Source organism: Prinia subflava, chromosome 12 (assembly GCF_021018805.1).
Source record: "Prinia subflava isolate CZ2003 ecotype Zambia chromosome 12, Cam_Psub_1.2, whole genome shotgun sequence".
Lineage (NCBI taxonomy): Eukaryota > Metazoa > Chordata > Aves > Passeriformes > Cisticolidae > Prinia > Prinia subflava.
The window spans coordinates 19,499,157-19,515,105 of record NC_086258.1 but is presented as its reverse complement, the minus strand read 5'-3'; the positions used below and the strand labels follow the sequence as shown (position 1 = coordinate 19,515,105).

The 15,949-nt window shown below is 51.8% G+C and overlaps 2 protein-coding genes across 8 annotated transcripts in view; one reads left to right on the top strand and one right to left on the bottom strand.

The window, feature by feature from the left end:
- The window catches only part of TMEM94 (transmembrane protein 94), a 50,490-nt gene extending 37,652 nt beyond the window's left edge, over positions 1-12,838 (top strand). For all 3 annotated transcript variants that reach the window (XM_063409704.1, XM_063409702.1, XM_063409703.1), the window contains 14 exons: positions 611-792; positions 993-1,131; positions 1,949-2,064; positions 2,910-3,009; positions 4,426-4,534; positions 5,072-5,261; positions 5,770-5,847; positions 6,246-6,331; positions 6,778-6,859; positions 7,154-7,308; positions 7,582-7,676; positions 8,791-8,884; positions 9,127-9,297; positions 10,116-12,838. In XM_063409704.1, the coding sequence (XP_063265774.1) occupies positions 611-792; positions 993-1,131; positions 1,949-2,064; positions 2,910-3,009; positions 4,426-4,534; positions 5,072-5,261; positions 5,770-5,847; positions 6,246-6,331; positions 6,778-6,859; positions 7,154-7,308; positions 7,582-7,676; positions 8,791-8,884; positions 9,127-9,297; positions 10,116-10,188 (1,670 nt within the window). In that variant the 3' untranslated portion in view covers positions 10,189-12,838. The remainder of the gene's footprint in view (positions 1-610; positions 793-992; positions 1,132-1,948; positions 2,065-2,909; positions 3,010-4,425; positions 4,535-5,071; positions 5,262-5,769; positions 5,848-6,245; positions 6,332-6,777; positions 6,860-7,153; positions 7,309-7,581; positions 7,677-8,790; positions 8,885-9,126; positions 9,298-10,115) is intronic.
- Positions 12,839-13,538: 700 nt separating this feature from the next.
- The window catches only part of CASKIN2 (CASK interacting protein 2), a 33,936-nt gene continuing 31,525 nt past the window's right edge, over positions 13,539-15,949 (bottom strand). For all 5 annotated transcript variants that reach the window (XM_063409697.1, XM_063409698.1, XM_063409700.1 and 2 more), the window contains one exon: positions 13,539-15,911. In XM_063409697.1, coding sequence (XP_063265767.1) covers positions 15,815-15,911 — 97 coding nt within the window. In that variant the 3' untranslated portion in view covers positions 13,539-15,814. The remainder of the gene's footprint in view (positions 15,912-15,949) is intronic.

Below are 15,949 nucleotides of genomic sequence, written 5' to 3'. Positions count from 1 at the left end.
GTGACTGTTTCCAGAACACTTTGGAGTCCCACCTGTGGCAAGCCTTGCAACTGTGTGAAGTGTTTTATTATTTTGTTTTCCATGCTGCATCCAGCCCCCATTCACCACAGGCTGATGTGGTGATGGTGTGGGAGCCCTGTCAAAGAGCCTTTGCAGGCTTTTTGGAAGTGTTTGCAGGGAACATGATTCAGTTCCTTTGCATCAGTGCTCTGATGCCACTGTGCCTCAGCTAGACTCACCACGTTGTTTAGGCACAGTGGGATGTGTTTAAAATGCACACATTTTAACATTATGCAGCACATCCTTGACCTTTCTACCCAAATTCCTTGTGACTGATCCCTGCCTTTTGTTTTATCTTTTTCCTTTCCACGCTTGCTGTTTCCCACTTGTGTTCTTGGTCTCCTGTGTGGGTATGTCCTGAAACCACTTCTGTAACTGGGAATGCTGGGACAAATGGATGTCTCTTCATCTTTCCTCCTGTGTTTGTGTTCCTGCACATTTCTGTGTGTGGGTACCGTGTCCTTGGGTGTCACCCACCACATGTCCTTTGTCTGATGCACTGTGGCCCCTCGTGTCTCAATGTGATTGCGTGTTGTTTGCATGCCTGAAGAAGGGATTGGGGAAGTGATGGAGAAGGAAGACTGTATCCAGGCTCTGAGTGGACAGATCTTCATGGGAATGGTCTCGTCTCAGTATCAGGCCCGCCTTGACATTGTCCGCCTCATTGATGGATTGGTCAATGCCTGCATTCGTTTTGTCTACTTCTCCCTGGAAGATGAGCTCAAAAGCAAGGTAAGCTGTCTTTGCTGAACCCCCTAACCTTGCATGGCCCCTGGTTGTCTGACTGGAGGGTTTAGCTCCAGTGCAATCTCAGGTTAATCTGGTTCAGCCCACTCATGAGTCCAGAAGGTGCCTGTGCCCCAGTATGGCATCAGCCTGCAGTGCTCTGGCCTGGGCAGCCACTCTAAAGCCCTTTGTCTGCTCACCCACAGGTGTTTGCTGAGAAAATGGGTCTGGAGACGGGCTGGAATTGCCACATATCCCTAACACCCAATGGTGACGTGCCTGGCTCCGAGATCCCCCCCTCCAGCCCCAGCCATGCTGGCTCCCTGCACGATGATCTCCATCAGGGTGAGAACTGTGCCTTGGCCACTCTGAATGCCATGTGTTTCCTAAGTGGTTCTTTCAAACCCATTCATATTTTCCTGTGTCCACACCAGACACTTGATCTGTCAGAGCTTTGAGCACAAAACTGGATGGGCCTCAGGTGTGTGCGTGTAAGCAACATGGTTTTACATTTATAGCCTTTCTAGCCAGCCAGTACCAAGTTTTTGGAAACAGACATCCTCTGGGCACCATCTGCCATGAATTTATGTGCTCATGAGTGTCACCTTGGTTTTGAAGACTTTTTTAAGCCTTCTGTTATATTCTTCATATTAGAGTCAGAAATTTCACCTTATCACGTTTTCTACTATAAACACTAGCCATGTTTTGCTAACTGTCTTTTATTGTTTACATATTTCTAAGTAAGAGGAAAAATGTAATTGACAGTTAGCTCGACCAACGTGGGTTGAGAAGTAAAATTCCATCCTCCAATCCACGAGCACCATGAGAAATGTATAAAACTGAAGGTCCCTTGCCTGTGCATTGCTCTTTTTTTTTTCTTACTTCGGCTGAGATTTCTTTATTCTCTTCCCCTAGAAGGACAGCAGAACAGATAAAGTATCATGTCTCAAAAGAGCTCACATATCTACCTCTGAACAGATTAGTCATCTAAAAATACTGCATTTTAGATGACTGAGTGGGAGATGTGAGTGTTGCTAACCCAGAAAATCAGGCCTCACGTTTCCTGGCTTCTGCAGTGCCACGTGCACGTCCCACATGGGCGGCCCAGGGATGGCAGAGGCAGGTTTGTGATTGTTGTTTGTGCTGCTTCTCTCTGCTCCAGTGTCTCGAGATGATGTGGAGGGGCTTCTGCTGATGGAAGAAGAAGGGCACTCGGATCTCATCAGCTTTCAGCCAACAGACAGTGACATCCCCAGCTTCCTGGAGGACTGTAACAGGGTGAGGGCCCCTTTCCCTGTGCACCTTCTACTGTTGTCATGCTCAGGAGTGTCACCTCATTGCTCCCAGAGGAAATTCCTCTTTGAAGGAGATTGGTTTACATTGGGACCCCTGATTTCCCTCACCCTCTTCCAGCTTGGTGTCTAGAGCCTGGGAAATTGGGGATTCCCTCAGTTAGTTACTTTTGCTTTTGTTAGTTACAGCTCTTTGCTTTGGAGTTTAGGAGTGCTGCATCTCAGCTCCTCTGGGTCCCAAGGGCTGGGCAGGGAGTAGGAAACATCCCCACTTTCCATAGAGACAGAAGAAACACCCTGTGAGCCACAGCTGTGAGCCACAGACTGGTGCTGCCCAGTGGTCAGAGTGTGAGACAAGCCCTTCCTGCTTCATAAAGACCTCACACATGCTCAGAAGAGATTACAGGAATATCAGAGATACAGATCAAAAAAAATCATTTAGGCCTGGTTTTAGAAGGCAGGAATCCTTCTTGCCTTGCTGCAGATTGATGTGGCTGCAATTGAAATAGATCCAGCTGCTGGAAGACAGCAGATGTGTCTGACTAGAGTCTCCACACAGGGAAAAAGTCCTTAGAAATCCTTGAGCACAGGTTTGTCACACTGACCTTACAAATCCTGAGGGCAAGCACAGGCAGCCTGGCAGGTCAGGGTAGAACTTCATCAGAAAACTTTTGACAGTGGCTTAGGAAAGCCAGCTCTGTCTGCAGGAACGTGAATTTGTATCCCATCTTAAAGCTGCTTAATTCTAGGAGTCATCACTCTCATTTCTGCAGTTCTCTCTGAAATGCCTCTCTCACACTCTCTGTTTAATCTGTCCTTTCTCTCTTTCAGGCCAAACTCCCCCGGGGGATCCACCAGGTGAGACCTCACCTGCAGAATATTGACAACGTGCCTTTGCTGGTGCCCCTGTTCACAGACTGCACACCAGAGAGTGAGTGGCCTTTCCTGCTCCTGTCCAGGAATTCCTTCCCCAGTTCCTTGGTCTGGCTCATCCGAGTGTGGACATGGCTGAAGGGAAGGGGATACATTCCAGAAATCTAGAAGGGCATATTGATATTAATTACCCTCTGTTGCTACCTGGGGAGCCAGGTGTTAACTGAATTTTAGTGCAGCTGTTGCCCAGCTGTGAATTGGGCTGAGAACCATTCCTTTCAATTTACATTCATAAGAAACACAAAAGCAAACATCCAAAATGCTACTGCCTTTCATTAAATAAGTGTCACCAGTGTACCAGGAGACTTTGATCTCTGCTTACAAATCTTGCATAACTCTGAAATCACTTCCTAGAAGAATTTTCCCCTGGCATTTGCTGTAAACACCTTCTGCTACTTTGCAGTTTTTGATTGCAGGAAACAGAAAGGACAAAATTTCTCTCTCTCTCCTCTCTCTCTGAGGTATTACTTAAACAAAGGGGCTGAGTGCAGAACTGGCAAATACCTGCCAAGTCTCCAGTAAGTGTGGAGCATCATTATAAGTTGCCATTTTAGTACCTCTGGTCACAGTTTCCAGCCTGTCATTCACAGTCCAGTCTGCCTTCACATTTAGTGCCCAAATTTCCTCTCTCTCTTTGACAGAAGTGGCAGCTCCACACTTGACTCCACCATTCTTTGTGCACCAGGCATTTAGTGAAGGTGTTTATAAGGGAATCTGCAGAGGGAAGGCTTGGGGTTTTTTGCCTGGAGCATTCTAGAAAATCCATGTATACACAGAGCAGTGTTCATGGAGCTACAGAACTAAAACCAGATCAAACAGCAGCTTTGACTTAGAGGCCTTGGGGATGTCAATAAACGTATTGATAAATGGTAGAGGTGGTGGTGGGTGGGAGTGCAGGAACAGGGGCTGGCTCTGAATATGGCTAAGTGTGGCACTGCTTTTGGAGTGGTTTTTACATTTCCTCCCTTCCTTTACACTTGCAACAACACCAATGCTGTGCTGCTGAGCAGAGTTTGAAACCCTGTATTTATTTTCAGTTTGAATTATTTAGGTTTATTTCATTCCCACTGTTTTCTAACAAGACCATTTGATGCTGAAGCTGTTTTATTCACCCAGGCTCTACCTACAGCTCTGGTCTGAAAGAGGTGTGCTGGAGATGCAGATCTCTGGGTCATAGTTCTGTGAACCACAGATCAATTCCTGCAGTGGCAGGTATACAGAACACCTGGTCTGCAGTTAATTACCTAATTGTGTGCTTTGACTGTGGATCTCAATGTACACAAGTGGTGAGTGTCAGGTGGGGCAGTTTTGAAGGATCTGTTTGTTATCCAGACTGGAAAGGGTGTGAAGCACTGCATTTCTGTGTGCCTGATGGCATAACACTTCTTCTGTTGCTCCTTCTGTCCCTCTGCAGCCATGTGTGAGATGATCAAGATCATGCAGGAGTACGGGGAGGTGACCTGCTGCCTGGGGAGCTCTGCCAACCTGAGGAACAGCTGCCTCTTCCTGCAGAGTGACATCAGGTGGGGCAGGGTCTGTTCCTCCTCCAGCTGCCTTGGCCTTGATCTTAGCAAGTACCCAGCTGTGGCTCACACCACCCCTGTGCAGGGAGGTGCTCACAGTTGCTCTGTCCATTTTTAGCTGCATTTCTCTCCAGGAGGAATATTTGGGGGGATTGGGTGGGGATGTCTGCTTAAGGCCCTTGGCACACAGAGGTATTTCCATGTCTGAAAGGAAGATACCCTCTTGCATGCTGCACTGTTGTGCCCCAGCTGCCATTACAGATGCTTCCCTTTGGGTGAAAGAGTGGAAGTACACCATGGATCAGCCAATTTGTTGACCTGGTGCCACAAACCCAAATATGTTCATCATTTCTTTGTGAATAACTGAAAGTTTAGGGAGATGGATCCTAATTTCATGTTATAGCTCAGGCTTCTCTACCTGAGCAAGGTATACAGAGCATGTCACAACACAGTGTGACTTTCCAAGCTGGGCTGCAGTGATCCAGTTTCCTTTCTGGGACAAGGCCTTTCACCAGCAGCCCTGTGTTGTCCTTGCAGTATAGCCCTGGACCCTCTCTACCCATCCCGCTGCTCCTGGGAGACCTTTGGCTACGCCACCAGCACCACCCTGAGCAATGGCTCCGAGGAGCTCACCCCTCTGCAGCTCTCAGGACAGCTCAACAGCCTGCCCTGCTCCATGTCCTTCCGCCAAGAGGAGAGCACCAGCATCATCAGACTCATAGAGCAGGTGAGCCCCTCTGCACTCTGCCAGGAGCAGAGCCACGAGCTCACACGAGCATCTGCCTGAGGTGCCCACAGTGCTGCCAGCAGGAGCTTTGCTTGTGTCTCCTGACCTTTGTCCAGGAGGCACAAGAGGGAGAATGTCCCTGCCTGGTCCTCCTGGTCCAAGGTGTGGGGAATGGTTTGGAAATGGTTCCTTGTAGCAACAGAACATGAATATTGTTCATCTGGATGAATAATCTTGCAGAGATCCCTAGCTAGACAACAATGCAGTGTTAAGGAGAAGTGTAATACCAGAAAAGCCAGGAGTTTAAACAAACTTACCCCTTGGCTAAATCCTTTCCTTCAGAACCTCTCCATGTAGGCAAGAGACCTTCCCTTTTTGCTTTCAGTGTGTCCAGATCCTCTCCCCTCCCACTTCCCCTGCAGGCCACGTGTTCTGCCCTGCCTGCCATGGCTGCTCTTGGCTGGCAGCTGCTCCCAGCAGGGCTCTGAGGGCTTGTGCTTCCTTCCAGGCCAGGCATGCAACGTACGGGATCCGCAAGTGTTTCCTCTTCCTGCTGCAGTGCCAGCTGACCTTGGTTGTCATTCAGGTGAGTCCTGGCCTGCCTGGGGACAGCGTTTAGCTCCGAGGACAGAGGGCTCACATGGATCTGGGTGGCTGCAGTGGGGCAGCCTCAGGAGAGGAGCGTGGGTTTCAGTCAGGTTTACACAGCATGTTTGGGGAAGGTACAGATGGAGACTCTGTGACCTCAGCCTGCCCTGCCCCTCCTGCCTGATCCTCATACATTTACTTTCAAACCCTTTTTCCCTGGAGAAAAGGATCCCCTTCAGCTCCTGCCACAGGAAAATGTGGAGGGCAGGAGCATATGTACAGTGGCAGCCCAGTTACCAGCTCATCCCAGTCTTTTGGGGGAAGACAGCAGAATTTGGGGTGATAAGTCTGTCCTAGCACTGCTCATGCTCTTCACTCTGGGTTGTTTCTGTCCAGTTCCTCTCCTGCCTGGTGCAGCTGCCCCCCATCCTCAGTACCACAGACATCGTGTGGCTCTCCTGTTTCTGCTACCCACTGCTCAGGTGAGTCTGTCAGGGTGGAATCTCCTCCCACCTCCCACAGGATGCACACACCACTCCCTCAGCCTCACTGTGTCCCTGATAAAAGGAAGCTGACTGCACCCACAGCATGCTAAGAAGGCTGCAAGGATTATTCCAAGCACCTGCTTTAACAAAGTGCTTGGAAACAGTGACAGGAACATTTGTTAACTCCTGTCTTGTGTGATGGAAAGTCTGGGGTGTCAGGTGGAGGCCAAGGTACCACAGGTGGTTTTTTTCTCCCTCATACATTTGGAGGTCACTTCTCTCTCTGTCTGCACCTGTCATGAGTAACACCTTTTACAGCATATGTAAAGATAAGTGCCAATGCATCAAGCAGTCTGAGTAGGTTGTGTTCAAATGTTAGATAAAAGCACAGTAGCTCTGGTGCCTGAACACATTACTGAGACACTTAACTTACCTTTCTCTAGTATCTCGCTCCTGGGCAAGCCTCCCCACAGCTCCATCATGACCATGGCAACAGGAAAAAACTTGACTTCCATTCCCAAGAAGGTAGGTGGCCCCTCAGATTTAAATTGTCCACACATTTTTCACTTCATTTTTGTCTCAGTGTTGATGCATAGCTGAGGCCTTGTGCCTTCCTAGCTTGCTCAGTAAATTGATCCATGGCATGAACCAGGAAGGGAGTCCCCTGTTCCAGCATGCCCAGAGGGCAGATCCCCAGTGCAGCATCTCATCTGTACTACAGCTTGTCTTCTGCAGCCACTGATTCTCTGATGGTCCATTGGGAGGAGGTTGTAGCAGTGTCGTGCCCATCTCATGCTCCTTCCTTTCCCTTATTCACAGACTCAGCACTACTTCCTGCTCTGCTTCCTGCTGAAATTCAGCCTGACCATTTGCTCCTGCCTCATCTGCTTCGGGTTCACCCTGCACGAGTCCTGCAGAGGGGTGAACACCACCAGCCTCAACCTCACAGCCTGCTCCTCCATCATGCTGCACAGGTGAGGAACTGGGCCTGGCACACACATCCCTGCTGCTCCTGCCCTTTCCAAGGAGGACTGATCCCATTCCTCTAACAAGCTCCAGCCTCTTCCCTGACCCACCAGGGCTGTAGCCTTGACAGCTGCACCATTGCCCACTGTCACCTGCTGGTGCCAGGCCAGCCTGAGCTCACACAGACCCCTCAGCTGTTAAAGGAGGACGAGGCCCTGGTGGGAGCAGGTCAGACAGTTCAGTGCCCACTGTTGACTTTCCTCTGTCCTCTCATTCACTAGCAATGCTCATGGTACTCCTGACTGGTTTGGGACATTTTCCAATGCTCTCCTGGTGGCCCAGAAGCTCACAGCTGGCCTGATTGTTTTACACACAGGTAAGGTCCTGTTCCCAGAACCCCATCCCTGCTCTGGGGGAAAATTTGCATCCTGTGTCTCTTTCTTTGCCTGCTATGCCTGATAGAAGCACAAACTCCCTGATAGAAGCAGGCACTGCAATGGCCTCACAGCACAGGCACAAATCCCCTTGTCTCACTAAATGTTATCCTGGCAGATTAAAGACAACACCCTCAGAACTGATTCTGTTCCTACAGCCTGGTGAAGTGCTGGTTCTGTCCAGTCTCACCAGAAAAGCCAAATCCCTTTGTCTTCTTGAACATCAGTAGCAGCACCTGTAGCTATCCAAGAATATTCCCTGCTTCAAAAGTGTTTATATCCCTGCTGCTATTCTGTGAAGTACCCCACTGCCTTCCCACACAAGGCACTGATGCAGCTGTGACTATTTGAGAGCTGGAAGCCTTCTTATCCCCTCTGGAGGCTGTGAAGCCAGCTCCTGGCTGACCCTCATCATCTGCACCCATTGCCTGGCAGAGAGGTCCAGCTGCTCCCTGACAAGGCTGAAGGGTCTCAGCTCCCTGTCCCTTCTATCCCGTGGTGCTGGGCAGAGCACTGTGTTGAGATGTCCAGGTGTCCAGTCCAACAGAAATGCTTCCTAATTTGATCTCCAGCTGTGGAGAGAGGGGGTTGCAGCACTTCTGTGTCCCTCAGAGCACCGGGGCAGGGCAGGGATGCTTTGCCTGGCAGCTGTTTGGAAGAGCCCAAGTGAAAAGCTGAGCAAATGCTCAGTCCTGTACAGACAGCCCTGAGTCTCTGGCTAAATCTCTCTCTGGGCTAGAGCTTTCCTCTCTTGCAGCCCTGGAACAAGGGCACACCCACCTCTGTCCCACTCCCCACACCTGGGCCTTTGCCTGCTCTGTTTTAGCTCCCAGGCTGTGAACCAACCTCACAGTGAGAAACTGTGTGCAGTACAACCCCCGCACTGCCCCACCTGCATTCCAGGGACTTGGAATTGCTGTGAGGAGCCTGTTCTGAAAGAGCCTTGAATGCTAGGCTGGTTCCAGGGACACAACCCCATATCCCTTAGGAGTACCAGGTGTTGATGTACCCTGTAAAGTGCTGCTCTGTGTGATGCTGATGCCCTTTTCCCTGCAGTGTTCATATCCATCACCCACGTGCATCGCACCAAGCCCCTGTGGAAGAAGAGCCCCCTCTCCAACCGCTGGTGGACGCTCACCGTGGCTGTTGTGTGAGTACCCCCAGGCCCTGGGGAGCTGTTCCAGGCTGCTGCAGCAAGGAGGGCCCAGGCCCGCTCCAGCACCAGTTTGCTGGTGCTGAGGAGAATCAAGTACATGGCAATTGATCTCCACTGCTGAACTGGTGAAGGGTCTCTGTTGTGAGCGTTTCATCTGGGCCTGAACCCTGATCTGCAGGTCCTGGGATGCTTGTTAGGTCTGCTGAGAGCTTTGCTGTGTCTGTTTTTAATCTTAGGGTGCTGGGGCAAGTGGCACAGACTGTGCTGGACCTGAAACTCTGGGAGAACCTCAACTCTTCTTTGACCTTTAACCACGTCTCCATCTCTCCGGTCTCATGGCTCCTGGGTTTTCTTTCCTTGGTCCTTGTGGTTATCATCAATGAGATTGTCAAGCTGCATGAAATCAGGTACGGGGATTGGAGGGAGGATGGGGAGAAAGGGCTGAAGCCTCCCTCCAGCCTGGCCTTGAGCTGCAAAAAATAATGATGCCCAGGGAAACAGGGTGGGGAACAGAAAGGAAAAGCTGATTGCATTGTGTAAATCACCTGGCTGTTGTGTGCAGGCCCACGTTCCACCTCCCCGGGAGGAAGGAGGGTCAGAGAAGGGCAGTGGCAGTGATTGGGAGCAGGAAGGGAGAACAAAATTTCCTTATCTCAAACCAAAGGGAGGGAGACAGCCAAGGTCTGTGCAACACCAGTATGGAACTGGGGAGGGCTGTGCTCTCCATGTTATCCCATGTGGACAGAGGCATTGAAACAGCAGAGGAAATGTGCCTTCACACAGAGCCTGCACTGTGGGACTCATTTGCACGGGAAGTGGCTGAAGCCAAGAATGAGTAGCAGGCAAAGTGACTGGCTGTGCTTCCCAGCACAGGGAACAGCCAGAGCTGGGAGTCAACGTTAATGAACATTGATTCAGGAAATGGGCTGGGGAGGAAAAGCAGCAGGGGATTACAGGGAGCCCTGGTGGGGATGGACACCATCTCAGTTCCTGCAAATAGTTTCTGGACCTTTCTGTCCTGTGTGTGGTGTCCCTGGAGATGGGATTTAGCTGAATGGGGTAGGACTGAGACCTTGGGTTGCTCTGTGGATTTGATTCCCCTCCCAGAGTACCACAGCACCCAGGGCAGGGGTCTCCCTGCTTCTTGGGGCTAGCAGCTCAGGAATGGCAGTGGGGCAGTCTTACCTTTCACCCCTTTGCACAGTGACTCTTTCTTCTTCTCCAGGGTCCGTGTCCGTTACCAGAAGAGGCAGAAATTGCAGTTTGAAACCAAGTTGGGCATGAATTCACCATTTTAAAAGCACCCAGCTCAAGTTCCCCGGAGCCAGGGCCAAACAGCCACTGGGAGAGTGGCTGCACCAAAGGCTCAGGGAGTTCTGTCACACGTGCAAACCAGACAGCCTCCTGGCAAAACTACATCTGCACCTTCCCGGGGCCCCAGGCAGGTATGAGCCCCATCCCAGCCTGCCAGGTACCCTCACAGGAACCTGCAAGCTCTGGTGCCTGTTCAGGCTGCTCTTCCTTTATTTATTTATTACTAGAGGTATTTGTTAGTATCATGGCGATGCTAAAATGAAGCGGCTCCTTTCCTCTTTGTGAGCAGATGGGTTTCCTGGGCCTGGCAGGAGAATGTGGGACCAGTAGTGCTGCTGAAGCAGGAGATCTCTATTGAAACCTGTTCTGGTTTTCCATGCCTGCCTGCTCTCCGTGTGTGCATGCCCGTGCATGCCCTCTCCGCCTCCCTGCGCTGTGTCCCGGGGCAAAGGAGCCATCCCTCCTGCAGTCTCAGGAGTGCTGGGAGCTCACATTCCCGAGGGGACAGTGGGAAGGGTCTCTGGACAGCCAGGCTGGGCCAGCCCTGCCCTCTAGTGTCGTTGTCACAGCCGTGTGCTGGCTGTGTCAGAAGAGGGATGAGACAGGGCTTTGGGAAAAGCTGCTGTGATCCTCTGCTCTGGTGCAGAGGGAGGGCAGCTCTGCCTGCCTGCAGGGAGCCAGCATGGCTCAGCTTCCTGCAGCCCTGTCGAACCAGCTTTTATCTTCTTTAACAGCCCCCAGAGAGGTTTTATAGCTGTTCTCCTGTTTGTGTTCTGAACTGCTGTTCTGCTTCAGTAATGTGCCTGCTTGAGAAAACCACAGCTCGAGATAAAGCCTGAGCCCTGACTATCCCACCCTAGAGGGAGGGGATGTCTTTCCAGGCAGGATATCTGCAACTTGCAGTTGTGACTAATACAGAGCTGGCAAATGGCTCCTTTCCCAATCCCAGGATTGTGTTGCATCCAGTTCCTGCTCCCCAAGGCACAGGGAACCCCCCCAATCATGTCTGTCTGTGATAGTGCTGGGAAGTCTCTCCCCTCTGTGCCAATGCCTTCACACAGAACCACAGAATGGTTTGGGTTGGAAGGGGCCTTAAAGCTTATCTTGTTCCACCTCCTGCCACGGGCACTCTGCCATGGGCAGGGACACCTTCCTCTATCCCAGGGTGCTCCAAGTCCTGTCCAACCTGACCTTTAACAATTCCAGGGATGAGGCAGCCACAACCTCCCTGGGCAACATCTGCTCAGTGTTTTTCTGGAGCTCTCTTTGTTTGCCTTGGGGGACCTTCCCCTGAGGCTGCAGCAAATCATGATCTGCCCCAGTGCAACACACCAGCTCCTGAGCATCTGTACTGGGAGCACTGGTCCTGTTGTGGGCTGACAGGAGCACACAGGCTTGGCTACCAGAATATTTGCAGCTCATGGAGATGTTGACTCCTGTTCTAAACACTGACTAAAGCTGGTAAAGCCTGGCCCTGGTCTTAGTCCCGACATTAACACTACAATATTTGTCTGTTGCTTCCTCTTTGGTACCAGAGATTAACAAGTGGCAGCTGCTCCCTCCTGGGCAGGCAGGGAGCTGGCTGGGACCCCCAAGCTCTGCCCTGCTGCTCCACCTTGTCTTCCTCACTTTTGTGCATAACCAGAGAGCACGGCCACGGCTGAGTGTCTCTAAGCAATACCCTCACCCTGCTGTGGGGCTGGCAGAGGAGCAGAGCTGGGTCCAGCCAGCCCCTGAGCTCTGAGGATGCTGGAGGGGGGCAGCTGGGCGTGTTCCAAGCCCTGGACTCCGTTCCTGCAGCTGGGGGCAGATGTGGCAATGCCATGGTGGCAGGATGGCAGGGGACAGGGAGCCAGCAGCTCCCTGGGGAAGCACAGGGCTCTCCCCCTGCAGCACAGCAGTGTCTGCCCACCTTTGCCAGCCAGGCTGGACTGCCCTCACTCCCCTGGCGCCTGCAGGGCTCAGGGAGAACAAGCTGCACCTTTCTCAGCCTCAATTCACTAAATGCCAGCTCCAGATCTGTGACACCCGGCCCCTGAGAAATCAGCTTTCCTTGCTGCTGCCAGGGCGGGGTCACAAGTGGGATCTCCTCTGGCTGAGCTGAGCTGGAGTCAGGGGCAGCACAGAGCTGCTCACTGCTGTCCCAGCTTTCCCCCACCCACACCTCAGCCCTTGCCCTGTGCCATGAACTGTTGGAGGTGTTAAAAGGCAGCAGATTCCAGGGCTTCCTGCTGGCCACACCTTCCTCTGGAGGCGGCACCTTCAAGGTTTCCTCCTGTGGGTGATCACAAATGTTTATTTTCCTGCATGCTCCTTCCCCAGCTAGACTTGGAGGGAGCTAAAAGTGTATGAATGGGGCCTTTAGGATGGTCTTGCCAGTGCCACCCTTCCCTCAGGCCATTGAAGTGTCTAAGGGTCAGAGTGCACGGCTTCAGAAGGAAATTTCCTACATCAAGATGTTTTTAAATGCTGTATATTTTATATTAAAATTTTTGGGATGTATGTAAAAATATTTCATTTGTATTAAAGCTTGTAAATTGTATAAAAAAGAAAAAAAAAAAAGAAACAAACCCAGACCCACAAGCATCCAGTATATGAATGGCAATAAATGATTGTCTTGGATAACACACACAAGAGTTGGGAACGAGTTTGCACCCAGCAAAGGAAGGAGGTAAAAATGTCTGTGGCTGCTGGGGTCACAAGGTGTGATTTTCCTGTTGTGGGGACACAGCCTGAGAGCTTGATGCTCCTGGGATCCAATTCTGGCCTTTTTTCCACTTTCTGCTCAGCTTTGGGTAAATCTGTCCATCTCTAAAGCCTCTTCCTACAGGGTGAGTTTGCTCACCTGGAGGTGTCCTGGACCCCAGGCACTGCCCCAGTCGAGGCTGACGGCACAGTTTGAATCCCTCTGATGGGTGAAAGGTCAGGGGGAACTGGAGGAGGCACTGGGAGCACTGCAGACAAGCAGTGGTGGGATAAGGAGGCCTGGGCTGCTCGTCCTGAGTAAAGCAGGCACTGGGGTGGCAGTGGCCACTCTGAGCAGGCAGAAGGAAGGAGGGATGGGGATTCCTGCTCTGCCTGGCACAGGAGGATGGCGGAGGTGTCACACGGGCAGAGCTGGGCACTGGGACACCAGCGCTGTCACCACAGTACTGTCCTGGTGGAGAGACTCACAGTGGACATTAACCTCACAGGAGGTGACTGGGACTCACCAGAGATCATCTGAGGAACCCTGGAGCACTCAAGGGACAGGATAAAGCTAATCCTCAGTGCACTTCGAGCAGTAGGAGACAAACTTGTGCCATTTGACACAAACGACACAACTAGGGAAAGCTATCAAAAGGGTAAAATATGCCCCACTATTTAATAGAATTTAGTCTTAATGGATGTTAGTGGAAAACAGAACACATGATTAACACAAACAGAGCAGATGGTTTAAAATCTGTTGTCAGTCTGGTGATTACACGGGCTATTTTTTCCCCTCACTGTCTCGCTGCACGGAGCAGGTGCAGCTGGGGTCAGTCCCATTGCAGTGTACATAACTTACACACCGTACAGTAGCTTCAAAATAGAGATCTAAAGCTCAAAAAATAGGCATTCTTCTGCAAAATCAAGTGTTTAGTTCCCTTATTGACAACGAGAGCAGCGTTGTGCTGCCCTCAGGTGGCTCAGACAGCGGCAGCTCCACCACAGTGTCCTCTTATCCCTGACCCAAGACTTGCGGTTCTGGTTAGTAAATATATAGAATAAATCACATTTAAAATATATACATTGGCCTTAAAAAAAAACACATTTACAGTTTATCAACATTGGAAAAAAACAACTTACTGGGCTTGTCCCAGGTTGACTTGTGAGAGTAAAAATCAGTTTTAAAAGGTTTCTGTGAACCTCTTTAGAAAGTGCCACTGGTTTGAAAACATCATGTCCATGACGTGGCACTCAGACACAGGCAGTGGATACACTCAGTGTGGGACAGAAATCAGCCAAGGAAGAAGTGTCTTACTCGCCTCACACTGACCTCAAGTCCGGGACAACGATGGGATTTTAGGGTTTTTCCGGGCTCTTTTTCTTTGCTTTTTAGCCAGGCTGGCACCTCTTGCCTGGCCAGCCCACGGCATAGCTGCCCTCAGGAGCAGAGACCCTCAGCAGTGTTCAGGTGGGCTTTGCTCCCCTTCCCATGCACAGCACAAGGGGCTGCAAACAGCCACCAGGACTGGGACACAGCTGCCTTCTCAAACACCTTCTCCCTCTCCAATTTGGTGTTGCATTGGTGATTTTTTTTTCCAAAAAGGAAATACGTGGGATTTTCTTTCCCTTAGTTTGGAATTTTTGTAGCAAATGGCACTTCAGCACAATCTTCGGTTCCCTTCTGGTGCTCCGATGCTTTCATTTGCTTGGCATGCCGAGCGCCAGCCAAGTTTGGGGCTCTTGGACATATTTAGCCATGCACTACTGAGCAGATCCTGCGAGAGAAATCTGTCTGGGAGCGATGCAGCCGCTCCTCCCGCCCGGATGCAGGGAGCAGCCACGGGAGCAGCTCCCGAGCAGAGCTCCCGGTGCATGCGGGGTCAGCTCCCCCGCCGGCCGCGGGGCCGCATCACGTCCCAAGCGCTGCTACTGTCGAACAATGCTCACGGCGGGGAGTGTGCCAGAGCTCCCCGCAGGGAGGGGCACTGGGAAAAGGGGCTGTTTTCTCCCAAATAAAGGATAAGGGAGGGGAGAAAAAAATTTAAAAAGCACTAATCGTGCTGCTGCTGCGCTCTGGAAGGAGCAGGGTAGGGGTTTGCGTAGGCACAGTGTTGGCAGAGGGCAAACTCCATTGAGCAGTGATCCAGACGGACTGGCCCAAATTCCCAGGTTTTTGGCACTGCCATCACCATCCTCGTCACTCTGGGAAGGGGCAGGAAGGTTCCCATGTCCGGCAGGGCCGTGGCGGAGCCTCCGCTGTTCTGCAGGCTGTGCCAGCCCCTCCTGAGGGGTCTGTGGGTCCCACGGGAGGGATTTCGATCCACTTGGATTTCACGCTGCCTGACGCTGACACGTTTGGAAAAGCAGCAAATAAAGCAGAAAGGTTCCTTCTCGCTCTGCAAGCTGCCAAATCGCGACAAGCCCTGTCTTCTTTCAGTGCTGTCAGGCCTGGCCGGGGCCGCGGCTGCACAGTGAATCGCCAGCGCGGTGGCGGCTGCCCGGGGAGGTCTCTCCTGTGACACTTTGTTGGCAGGGGATAAATAGTAAGAGGCAGGACTCGACAATGCAGTGGGGAAAGAGAAAGGTCCCTTGTGGAGGCTCCTCAGCTCTGTGCAAGGGAGCAAGGGCTTCTCCGTGGCCTGCAGGACTGCATGTGCAGCCCCTCTGGGCTCTCCTCCTGCAGCCAGTCTGGTGGGAAATGCCTGACCCCCTCGGAAACTGGCCCAAGGCCACGCTGGCACGCGTGACACAGAGCCAGGGGTGGCAAGGAGGGCAGCTTTGTTCCCAGCCACAGTGCAAAGTGTGGGGAGGGAGGCGGCTGGAGAGAGCTGCAGGCACTGCTCGGTTCCGGATCCGCTCTTCCCCATCATGAGGGGCACTGGTGGAGCGGCCGGAGCGGGGAGGGGAAGGAGGGAGCGAGCCTCAGTCCAGCATCGCATCCAGCTGGTCGGCCAGGTCGTCGAACATGTTGCTGATGTCCTCCAAGATGTTCTTGGCCGAGTGCACGGTCCCAGGGTGGCTGGGGAGAAAAGGGAGAGAGTCAAAGCACTGCTCAAA